At 41.7% G+C, this 12,557-nt stretch overlaps 1 protein-coding gene across 1 annotated transcript in view; it reads left to right on the forward strand.

The window, feature by feature from the left end:
• Positions 1 to 12,557, forward strand: part of LOC126980201 (multiple PDZ domain protein-like) — a 356,183-nt gene that overhangs the window by 284,588 nt on the left and 59,038 nt on the right. Inside the window, exon 18 of the mRNA XM_050829835.1 lies at positions 9,402 to 9,560. Within this exon, the coding sequence (XP_050685792.1) occupies positions 9,402 to 9,560 (159 nt within the window). The remainder of the gene's footprint in view (positions 1 to 9,401; positions 9,561 to 12,557) is intronic.

Below are 12,557 nucleotides of genomic sequence, written 5' to 3' on the forward strand. Positions count from 1 at the left end.
GAAATACAGATAGATAGATAAAAAATAGGTAAGAAGGAAAGAAGGAAGGAAGGAAAGAAAGGGAGGAAATATTATGGAAGGAAGGGAAGGAAAGAAGGGAGGGGAAGGCATGTGTGTGTGTGTGTGTGTGTGTGTGTGTGTGTGTGTGTGTGTGTGTGTGTGTATAATATTATGATGCGATGGTAAGCTTGTTTGTCTGTGTCTCAGATAACGTTGGAAGCATGATTATATATATTTTTTGAGAGAGAGAGAGAGAGAGAGAGAGAGAGAGAGAGAATATTTTGGACTTTGGTCAACTTGGCAGTGTTCAAGGTCACATGTCTTTTCTTTTTACACTCTCTCTCTCTCTCTCTCTCTCTCTCTCTCTCTCTCTCTCTCTCTCTCTCTCTCTCTCTCTCTCTCTCTCTCTCTCTCTCTCTTTCTCTTTTTCTAAACGGATTACTGAAAGCCTGAAGATCGAAATGGGAACGAAAAGAAAAGAAAAGAAAAGAAAAAAGAAAATAAAGAAGTAATTAGCAGAAGTAAAGATAATTAAGAAGTCTGTCTAATTGATTCTATAATGTTCTCTCGTTATTAATCCATTGTTTGTTATAAGCCAATTATGTCATTATGTTCGTCTTGTTTTTCGTATCTCATTGTGTTCGTTATGTCATTATTTCTTCCTCATCTCCTCATTCGCCTCCTCCTCCTCCTCTTCCTCCTTCTTCTCTTCATTATTAACCTCCTCATTTCCTTCCCTGTTTCCATAATCATTCATCTATTCTTTCTTCTCTTCATTTTCCTCCTCCTTTTCATTATTAAGCGCTTCATCCTTCTCTGTTTCCATAATCATTCATCTATTCTTTCTTCTCCTCTTCCTTTTCCTCCTCTTCAGTATAAACCTCTTCACCCTTCTCCCTGTTTCCATAATCACTCATATCTCTTCATCTTGTTAGTCTTATTGTTTTTTATTGTCATTTTCAGCAAGTTCTCTTCTATTCTTTCTTCCCCTCCTCCTCCTCCTCCTCCTTCTCCTCTTCCATGTTAACCTCTTCAACCTCCTTCCTGTTTCCATAATCACTCATATCTCTTCATCTTCTTCGTCTTATTGTTTCTGTTAGCCAGTATCTCCACCACCAACTTCTCTTCCTCCTTTTCCTCTTCCTCATCATCATTATCGACCTCCTCAACCTCATCCTTGTTTCCATAATCACTCATAACTCTTCATCTTTCCTGTGTTATTACTTCTGTCAACCATTATCTTCACTAACTTCTCTTCCTCCTTCTCCTCCTCTTCCTCATCATTATCATCCTCCTCAGCCTCCTCCCTGTCTCCATAATCAGGCATATCATCTTCATCCTCTTCCCTCTAAGCCTTCCTCTAATGATGTGTTTGGCCGCGTGCCGAAGACGTATCGTTGGGAAACACACAAAAGATTAACGAGTGAACGGAATTGTTGGGGTGGGATTGTTTCCAGATGGAGCGAAAGGGAAAAATAGAGAGGAAAGCGTTGGTTCGATTGTGTGAGACGGATGATCGTGTAAGAATGTTTTGAAGTACCACACCACCTGTTCACTATTCGACCAAATTTTGGGAGATAAGGGGCCGAATTACTTCACATATCGTCGCAAAAGTTTACCTATTTGACAAGGCTTTCCTAAGAGTGTGTGGCATTTCCAGGGGTAGTTTTATGACCCTGGTGGTAGTGTGAGTCTTCTTCTGTACCATGAACCTGAAGAAACACTCATTAGAACCCGACTGACCCCCTCTTTGACCTTTAGAAATAACTGATGTGAGAGGCGAGTGTCTTATCATACTAACCAAGATGTGGAGTTCTCAAATAAGAAAGCAATGTGTAGAAATGATAACAAATGGATAACCAAAGGGAAGCAGGAAAAGATAGGCGAAGTTGAGAGCATTTAGGAAGGCTGCCACCGAGCTCAAGTAATTATTAGTCGTATAGAATTTGTGTGTGTAAAAAATGAAGGGAAAATGCCCGTCAGATTATGGGTGAAATTTTGTTTGGAAGAATAAGCTGTTTCGTACTTATTTTTGTTTTTTTAGGGGGGGCAGTGAAGAAAGATGTTCATTTTTATATTAGATGGATTTGCGTAGATTTGATAATTTGATAAAGTGAAGATAGAAAAAACATAATTGAAAGGCACTGGAATATTACATAAGTTTGTATCGGGTCCAAAAATCCATGACTGAACGACACCAAAATGTTACGAACTCAGAAGATTGAAATTTGGACGAAAAGAAAAGAAAAAAGAAAACAAAGAAGTAATTAGTAGAAGTAAAGATGATAAAGAACTCTCTCTAATTGATTCTATAATGTTCTCGACTAAGATTCGCAAAATTTGATTCGACATTTCCATTTGGGCGGATTAGCTTTCAGACACCGACGAGAGATGGAACTTGTACATATATAAAGCTAACAAAAAACTGGTGCTGAGTGCTGAGTGTCCTACTAGCAGACTCCTTCCTGTGGTGCTGACTAGCCTTAACTAATCATGTGGACTGTGACAACTCAAAAAGAAAATAAGAGAGAGAAAGAGAGAAACTAAATAAATAGAAAACGGTGTGGTGATTAGCTGTAAGGTTGGTGTGGACTTGACAGTGAAATAAACTTGAAACAGAGCAATGAAACAGTACAGTGATGATGAAACTTCACGCTGAAACGACTATTGAAGCGCCATCGTGTTTGTACTGAAGAAACTAAAGTGATCTCGAAGCACAGACAAGGAAAAGCTTAAGAAAGAAAACGAAAGACGAGGCGCTAGAGGAGGAGGAGAGAAAGGAGAGGAGGAGACGAAAGAGGTGTAACAGGAGACGAAAAAAAAGACGGAGGAGGAGGAGGAGGAGACAAAAGAGGGAAAGAAGGGAGGAGGAGGAGGCTGACGAAGAGGTGTTGAAATAGTTGAAAAAGACGAAAGAGGAGGAGGAGAAGGAGGCAAAAGAGAGGACAGAAGAGGTGGAGGAGGAGGAGAAAAAGAAACAGAAGCAGAAGTAGGAGAGAGATGAAGGTGGAGAAGGAGGAGAAGGAGGAATAAGAGGAGGAATCAAAGAGAGAGAGATATGAAGCAGAAGGTGAAGAAGGAATAGTAAAAAAGAAAAAGAAGCAACAGGAGAAGAAATAAGAGAAATAGGAAAAGGAGGAAGAGAAAGTGAGACACCATGTTGCCCAAATCCCTCACCTTTGATCACCTGGTGGGTCGGCCTTGGGGATACACCCGAGACCAGCTCCATCGGCAACAGGTGGGTCGGCGCCTCGGGGGAGTGAAGGGCAAGGGGAGGAGAGTCTGCTAGGGTGAGGTTAGGTTAGGGTTGTAGGGTTGGGTTTTTAAAGGGTGTGTGGTTTTTGATAGGGTGTAAGAGGGAGGGATAGGGAAAGGGATGAAGAGTCTGGTAGGGTGAGGTTAGGTTAGGCTTGTAGGGTTGGGTTTTTAAAGGGTGTGTAGTTTTTGATAGGGTGTAAAAGGGAGGGAGAGGGAAAGGGATGAAGCGTCTGATAGGGTGATGTCTAGTAGATGTTGGTAGGGTGAATAGTGGGATAGGTCTGCTAGGGTGAGGTTAGGTTAGGGTTGTAGGGTTGGGTTTTTAAAGGGTGTGTAGATGTTGGTAGGGTGAATAGAGGAATGGAGTGCACAGGGAGGGATAGGGAAAGGGATTAAGAGTCTGGTAAGGTGAGGTTAGGTTAGGGTTGTAGGGCTGGATCGTATATATAAAGGTTGTGTGGTTGTTGGTAGGGTGAAATGTAGATGGAAGGGAGAAAAAAAGAGATGGAAAAAGGAGGAATCATGAGCTAGATATAACTTAGGATTGGATCACATTAATAAAGGTTGTGTGATAGTAGATTGTAGATTCAAGAGAGGATGGAGAGCGCAGAGAGAGAGAGAGTGAGAGAGAAAAAAATGTAGATGGAAGGGAGAGAAAAAAGATGAAAAAAGGGAAGAATCATGAGCTAGATATAACAGAGAGAGAGTGAGATAAAAAAATGTAGATGGAAGGGAGAGAAATGAGATGAAAAAAGGGAAGAATCATGAGCTAGATATAACTTAGGATTCGATCACATTAATAAAGATTGTGTGGTGATAGAGAAAGATACGGTAGATGCAAAGACCAGATAACTGAGAATCGGATTATGTTTTCAAGTGCTCTGTTACGGTATCTAGACCAATGATAGTATAAAGAGAAAATAACTAAGAATAGGATTAGGTTTTCAAGTGCTCTGTTACGGTTTCTAGACAAAAGATAGTATAGAAGGAAAATAAATAAGAATAGGATTATGTTTTCTAGTGCTCTGTTAGGTTTCTAGACAAAAGATAGTATAGAAGGAAAATAAATAAGAATAGGATTAGGTTTTCAAGTGCTCTGTTAGGTTTCTAGACAAAAAAATAGTATAGAAGGAAAATAAATAAGAATAGGATTATGTTTTCTAGTGCTTTTTGTTACGGTTTCTATAGACCATTGATAGTATAGATAGAAAACAACTAATAAAAGGATACTGTTTTCAAGAGCTGTGTTACGGTTTCTAGACGGTGTATAGAAAGTAAAATATCCAAGACTAGATCGAAAAAAAAACTTAAATAAAAAGCAAATCAGAACTCGTGTAGCTCCGTCGGCCATCACGGAAAAGGGAAAAAATACCAGGAATTGAGAAAAAGAGAAAAGTGGAATTGGAAGAAAAACATTGAATACTGGAGGGGAAATAAGAGACCGGGAGAGGGAGAGGGAAAAAGATTAAATGTCACAGAGTACGAAACCCTAGGCAGATGGACGGTAGAGATGAACTGATGGAGGAGGAGGAGGGGGGGAAGGAGGAGGAGGAGGAGGAAGTAGATTGGGTTGATTGAAAGAGCAGGGGTTCCGATGAGAGATGACGTTAGAGGGAGTGGGGTGAGTTGCATATAGAAATTGGGTTGTTAGGTTAGTTTCCTTTTATTTTTAGGCGAGAGGTTTGTTGTATGTAGAAAAGGGTTGACGGGGTAGCATTTTCGATCCATAAGAGTGTTTTGAAAATTATTATAGGTGAGGTCATTAGTGAAGGAAGAAAGAAGGATAAATAGAAAGATAGAGAGATTAAAGAAGGAAAGAAAGAAAGAAAGGAATTAAGGAATCAAAATAAGGATAGAAAGAATGAATGAATGAATGAATGAAGGACAGAATGTATTAATGTATGGGGGAGGAAGGAAATTCAGATCATTGTCGGGAAAGGAAGGAAAGAAAGAATACTCGTAAAATGATGGAAGCCAGTTAGGAAGGGACGGCGGGGGGGAGGGAGGGACGGGCTATCATAAAACTGGGGCTGGTCATTGTATATCACTCTGAAGTTAATTTGTGAGGCAGTGTTGCTCGCGCGCGTGAGTTACGAGGCCGAGTTGTGAGGGAGCCCATTGATCGCGGGGTTTATGAATACGAGGAAGGATATGTGAGGCGTGGCTGAGGGATGGACGGCAGGAGAATGATATGTGGGAAAGTGTGTCGAAGAGAGGGAAGAAGAATGGGAGGAGGCAGAAAGAGGAAGAAGGATGGAAGGAGACAGGGACGAAAGGATATGAATAGAGAAAGAAAACTGAAGGATCGATAAAGGAAAATATGTAAAGGAAGGAAGAAGAATGATTTGCAAGACTGTGTGTCGAAAAGAAGGAAGAAGGGATAGACATAGAGTAAAGGAAGGATATGAAGAATGATATGCGAGAAAGTACGTTGAAGAGAGGGAAGAAAGATGAGGAAGAAGGATGGAAGGAAGGGAATAGGAGGCAGGGACGAAAGGATATGAATGGGATAAGCAATGATCGGGGCACTGAAAAGGATATGGGAGGGTAGGATATAAGGGAAGGATACCAGAAGGAAGAAAAAGGAACGTAGCAATATGAAATAGGAATGGATGAACCTAGATAACGAATGCAGGATGAAGGATTTGGAAGGGTAGGATATAAAGGAAGGATGGCAGGATGAGAATTACATGCGATAGTTTGTGTCGAAGAGGAGAAGGATGGAAGGAAGGAAATAGGAGGCAAGGACGAAAGGATATGATTAATGAAGGATTTTTGGAGTGGGTGGTACAGACGAAGAAAAAAAAAACGAGTAGAATTGCAGAAGAAGGTTAATCGAAGAGGAAGAATAAGGAAGGAAGGATGGAAGTAGGAGGCAGCAAAGAACGAAAGGATATGAATAGAGTAAAGAAAAGGATATTAGAGTGGAAGAGACGAAGAAAGGAAGAACGAGAAGGATATGCAAGAAAGTGTGACTGAAGAAGAGGAAGAATGATAAAAGAAAGGAAATAGGAAGCAGAAACGAAGAAGTATAAAGAAAGTAAGTTTGGTTCGTGGAAAAGAAAGAAAATATGTGAAGATAGGAAGGAAAAGGAAAGAAAAAGAGACAAAAGAAGAAAAAGAAGATGCAAGAGTGTCGAAAAAGAGGAAGATAAGAAAAGGAATTAGGAAACAGGAACAGAGTAATAAAAAATAACAATAAAAACAGGTTATTTGAGGATGGAGAAAATAGATAAATAAGGAAAGCAAAAATAATAAAAATAATAAAATAATATGCCATTGTCGAAGGTGATGAAAGAATTAGGAGACAAGGAAAGAGGAAGAAAGATGTGTTAGGTAAGAATTAGAGGATAAACAAAAATAAAAGGAGGGACTGAGGAATACCAGGATATGTGATAAAGAGGAGATAAAAATAAGACGATAAAGATAAAGAGCATGCAATAAAGAGGAGGAGGAGGAGGAGGAGGAAGAAAGAATTAGGGATGTATAAGAAAAAGAAGGAAGAAAGGAGGAAAGTGAGAGAGATTTAGGATGATAATGGAGGAATTAGTGAGAGAGAGAACACGTGAAATATAAGTCTTAATTGGTTCAGAGCAAAGGAAAAACACCCTTCAAGTTATAAGATGGAAAAAAAAAGGAGTGAAGCGGAAGAAAGGAAGGAAGGAAAGAAGAAAGAAAGCGAAGATTGTGGGAGCAGGAAAATATTATACTGTCATTTCCGTTCCTTCCTTTTCTTCGTCTTTTTCCTTATTTTCCTCTTTTTCTCTCGTTTCTTCTCTACTGTTATTGGCATTCCTTTCTTTCTTCTTTCCTTCTTTTCCTCTCTCTCTCTCTATCTAATGTTTCCTGCTGTCTCCATTCTTTTCTCTTCTTTTCCTCTTTTCCTCTCTTTCTCTCGTCTATTTTCTAGTGTCATTTTCATCCTTTATCTTTTTTCTCCCTTTTATCTCTCAGTTATTACCTAATTCCTCCCTTCTTTTTTTTTTCCTTTTTTCCTTTTCTTTTTTTTCATCTACTGTCACCATTCTTTCCTTTTCTCCTTTTTCCTCTTTTTCCTCTCTTTTCTCTCTTTTCTTTTTCCTACTGTAATTGCCATCTTCCCCTCTTCTTTTCCTTTTTTTCTTTCCTCCTTTTCTCCAATTTTCCTCTCGTCACTCCTCTCGCCCTCTGATTTTTTTCCCTATCTTCTTCTTTTCCCCTTTCTTCTCTACCTCTCCCTCTTCCCTCATCCTCCGAATCTTTTCCTTCTTCCTTCCCTCTGTTCTCCATTTTTTTCTCTCCCTTCTCTTCCCTTGCCCTCCGATTCTTTCCTCTCATATTCCCAGATCCCTCCTCCTTTTCCTCCCGTCTCTCCCCACGACCTAACATTCCTTCTCCTCCTCCCTCTCCTCCTCCTCCTCCTCCGTCTGCTGGGAAATCTCTGAACCTTATGACGGGAGGCGGAAAATGTCGAGAGAAAAGGTCTGTCTAGTCTGTCGCAGCGAGGTTAATCACGAGACGGATTGCCTTCTCGCCAGTTTGTGCCGCGACTTTTTTGGTGCTCCTGGAAATACCTCCCGACCGTCCCCCCGACCCTTACCGACCCTTACCGACCAACCCACCGACTTACGTAATTAACTTCTTGAGATGAGGATAAAGATAAGATGATGATGTTTTCCAGATGGATGTTTTAGGTGATGTTTTTGTTGTTTTCTTATACATATATTTTTTAAGGTTATATAAATTTGTTCTGTTAGTTTACATTATTGTGGTAATTTTTTTTTTTATCTATAGACTTTGCGGTTATGTGTTTGTCCATTTTTTTTTTTAGTTTTTCCGTCAATACTTTTTTCTTTTTTTGTACTATCAGTAAAAAAAAGTGCGTGTAGGAACTTATGAAGGTTTAATTAACGTGTCATTTTTAAAATCCTTCTCTAATTAACTGCGAGAAGATCTTTAAAGTGTTTCGTCGGGAATGAAAAAAATGAGAAAAAAACAGGAATTTATTATTTGAGTTTATGATGAAAAGGTCAGTTCGCATTTTTTTTTACGGAAGTGTTTGTGTGTGTGTGTGTGTGTGTGTGTGTGTGTGTGTGTGTGTGTGTGTGTGTGTGTGTGTGTGTGTGTGTGTTATTCGAGATCACACACACACACACACACACACACACGCACGCACGCAGGTAGTATTGGATCGCGTGTCCAAGGAAATATCGTACCTGAGAAAGGTTATGGAGCGATCCAGAGTGTCAGATATCAGATTCCTCCTCCTCCTCCTCCTCCTCCTCCTCCTCCTCCTCTTCTCAATCTTGTCTCTTCTTTCCAGTCGTCCTCCTCGGCTCTTTCCTTCTCCGATTTCTCGTTCTATTTATTAACTTTTCCTCTTCCTTCCTTCCCACATTCCTTCCTTCCTTCTTTCCCTTATTTCTTCCTTTCTTCTTTCTTTTTTTTTCTCCTCATCTTCCTGTTCCACCACGTTATCTCTCTTCCACCTGTATTTTTTATTATCCTTTATCTTTTATCCTCTCATTTCCTCCTATCTCCTGCTTCTCATTATCGTCTTTATCTTTCGTCTTATTTCTCATTTCTTGTTGTTTTTGTTTTCCTTCTTTCCTCCTCTTCCTGCTTCTCATCCTCCTTTTCATCCTCTTCCTTCTCTTATTCCTTTTCCAATATCTCCTCCCTTTCTCCTTCGTTTACATACCATGGAGACACAAAGACGGGAAGAGGAGAGGAGGGAAAGAAGGAGAAGGAAAGGAGAGAGCAGGGAATGAAAAAGGGGTGGCGGGAATGAAATGGAAGGGAAGGGAAGGAAAAGGAGGTGGGAGGGAGGGGACAGGTGAAGGGTCATACACCTGCTTAACTAACAAAGGGAAAGGAAGGAAAGGGAAGGGGGGAAGGGCGGGAACAGGTGAAGGATCATACACTTGTTTAACTAACCCAAATAAGAGTAATTGAAGGCAAATATCATCCCCTTACCCATAACAACCCCCAAATGCCCCCTTACCCAACCCCTTGCACGGTCTAGCACCCTATTCTACCTAGCCAGTCACCCAGCCAGTCAGTCAGCCAGTCAGCCAGTCAGCCCCTCCACCCCCCACCCCCAAGCCACTCCCCAATCTTCCTTACGTTGCCTGGAGTTGAACGCCTGATTGAACTCACGTCAGCTGAGGTGTCGTGGCCCTGGGGAGGAGGAGGAGGAGGGGCAGGGAGGTATCTCGCGGGTGCCTCCCCACCTCACCCTCAACCTCGCGTCGCCCCCCAACCTGTTACCTCCGAACACCCACGATCCAGGGGAGGTGGTGTCCCCCATCAACGTGTACAAGGTTAGTGTATGCTCGCCAGGACCCAAAAAGCCCTATCCAACCTGACCCTCAAGCCCATCCATTCCTAGTTCCAATCCCTGACGTCTCTCTTTGAGGCTTCCTGTTCCCAATCCTTCCAGTCATTAAATCCTCCAATTCCACCAGGCTTTTAATTCCTTACGTCCTAATTCCAGTGTTTTTAGTCCAGCCCTTGAGTCCATCCATTCCTCTTTCCAATCCCTCACGTTTTCATTCCAGTCATTCCAGGCCCCAAATCCTTCCAGTTATCTAGTCCTCCAACTCCACCAGTCTCCTATATCTTACGTCCATATTCCAGTCTTTCTTCCAGCCTTTCAAGTCCTCCTTCCAATCCCTCACGTTATCATTCCAGTCATTCCAGTCCCCCAGTCCTTCCAGTCATCTGATCCTCCAATTCCTCCGGGCTTCTAATTCCTCACGTCCTAATTCCAATCTTTTTAGTCCTATTTCCTATCTCTTACGCTCCCATTCCAGTTTTTTCAACCCTCCTTCCTATCACTTTAGTTCACTTTCCAATCCCTAAGTCCTCATTCCAGCCCTCCAATCTTCCTTCCGATCCCTCACCTCTTAGTTCAAATATCTTATGTTTTCCAATCCCTCCAATTTTCCAGTCTTCCAATCCCTCAAGTCACAGTATCAGTCTTTCATGTCTTCCATTCCTTCCAGGCATTCCAGTTCTCCTTCCAGTCTTTCCTCTTTGCATTACCTCCAGTTTTTCCAGTCCTTCCTTTCCTTCTATCCTTCAGTTGCTCAATCATCCCTAATCTCTACCTTTTCCTCATCTTTCAATTTTTTTTTTCAACTCTTCCTTTTCCTCCTCCTCCTCCTCCTCCCTTTACTCTTAACCGGAAATCAAAAGCCTACCCCATCCACTCCTTTATCATCCAACCCCTCATTCCTTCCCATCCCACTCCAATCCCCTTCCCTCCCCTCCCCACCCCCCCACAAGCAAGCCATCACAGAGCACGGATGTCACCGCTCCTGTTAAGCATGGGAATCTTGAATGTTTTTATGTACTACTTCTGCATCGTGGCACCCTATAGAGAGACTTGATGTTTATATGTTTTCTTCTGCTGCTGCTGTTACTGTTGCTCGTGTGTGTGTGCGTGTGTGTGTGTGTGTGTGTGTGTGTGTGTGTGCTGAGAACCCTGACTGCTCTGTGTCTCGACTGTCTTAAAAGAAAGTCTGCATTTCCTTTGCTAATAGAAGAAGACAGAGAGACGAAGAATGCAGAGATGTGTGTGTGTGTGTGTTTGTGTATGTGTGTGTGTGTGTGTGTGTGTGTGTGTGTGTGTGTGTGTGTGTGTGTGTGTGTGTGTGTGTGTGTGTGTGTGTTTTCTCTGTCTCTCTTTTTATCTTTTTCCTTTCTCTCAGGCCCCAAGGCGAGAGAGAGAGAATTCCTATTAATGTTATAAGCGTTTTCGTGTCTGTCTAACATTTTTTTCCCTCCCTGGTCGTATTTAATTTTCACATTCATATTGTTTTTATTTCTTTTCTTTTTATTTTGTTTCGTCTTATGTGAAGATACGTAGATATTAAGGTGCGTCTTTGCTTTTCTTTTTCTGTGTTGCTTTGTGTTGATTTACGAACCAAGTCGATGTTTTGCTGCGTCTAATACTTCCCGTTTTCTATGAGTCGAGCGTCGGGGGTGCTAATGTATACGTGGTGGTGGTGGTGTGGTGTTGATGGTGGACAGTCGAGTGCGTTATGATGTTGTGTCCGTTTTATGGTGGTGGTGATGGTGGTGTTGAGTGGTTGTGTTGTTGGTGGTGGTGGGCAGTCAGGTGTGGTGTGTCAGGTAGTGTTGTTAGTGTTTCTGAAAATGTAAACTGACCCTTCCTTGTCCTTCCCTCGTCATATTTCCTTCCTTCCTTTCTCCTTTGATTCCTTATTCTTTTATTTTCCTTATATTATTTCATTTTCCTCCTTTTCCTATTCCTTGTCCTTCCCTTGTCATATTTCCTTCCTTTCTCCTTTGATTCCTTATTCTTTTATCTTCCTTAAATCATCTCACATTATTTCGTTTTCTCTTCCTTTTACCTCCATCTTTAGCTGTTTTTTCTCTCCTTTCCTTTTCTTTCCTTCCTTGTCTAGTTTCTTTTCATTCTTCTTTCTCTTCGTTTGTCTCCCTTTCCTCATTTCCTTCCTTTCTTTCTCCTTTGTCTTTTTTTCTTTATTCCATTCCTTCTTTTTTTCCTATCATTCTCCTTTCTTTCCACCCTTCCTCTTTTCATTTCTTTCTTTTCATTTTCTCTTCTTCCTTTTATTCTCTTTTTATTTTCGTGTTGTCTTTCTTTTTCTGTCTCCTCTCTGTGTTTGTTTGTCTTGTCCTCTCTCTCTCTCTCTCTCTCTCTCTCTCTCTCTCTCTCTCTCTCTCTCTCTCTCTCTCTCTCTCTCTCTCTCTCTCTCTCTCTCTCTCTCTCTCTCTCTCTCTCTCTCTCTCTCTCTCTCTCTCCTCTCCTCCTCCTCCTCTTCGTAACCTCCTCAGTCTTCCTCCCTTCTCTTACACTCCATAATCTTCTACACCTCCGTTCTTTGTTCTCCTTCTCCTCTTCCCCATCCTCCTCCTCCTCCTCCTCCTGGTCAGTCATACGAGGAAGAAAGTATAACACAGGTGAGTCAAGCCGAAGGACCAATTACCTGGGCGGCGCACGTAGGAGGAAGTGGCGGCAGGTAACGTGACGGTCATGCGGCGGTTCTCTTCTTGTTGTTTTCGTAATTATCCGCAATGAATAAAGAACGAAGGCTCACGTTGGAGGGAGGCTATTTTTACCCGACTCTCCTGTTATTATTATTTATGGGATCCGGTAGCGCTCGTTGCTGTGGGGTTCCTGGAGAGCGTATGAGGGCGGCGGTGATGATGGTGGTGGTGGTGGTGGTGGTTGCAGAGGTGATGATCGTGATGGTGATTCTGCTTTCCTGTCTATGCAGTTGTATTATGATTTGAACCGAGGTGTTTCTCTGTATTTTCTGGTTATG

The sequence above is a fragment of the Eriocheir sinensis genome, chromosome 43 (genome assembly GCF_024679095.1).
Source record: "Eriocheir sinensis breed Jianghai 21 chromosome 43, ASM2467909v1, whole genome shotgun sequence".
Classification (NCBI taxonomy): domain Eukaryota; kingdom Metazoa; phylum Arthropoda; class Malacostraca; order Decapoda; family Varunidae; genus Eriocheir; species Eriocheir sinensis.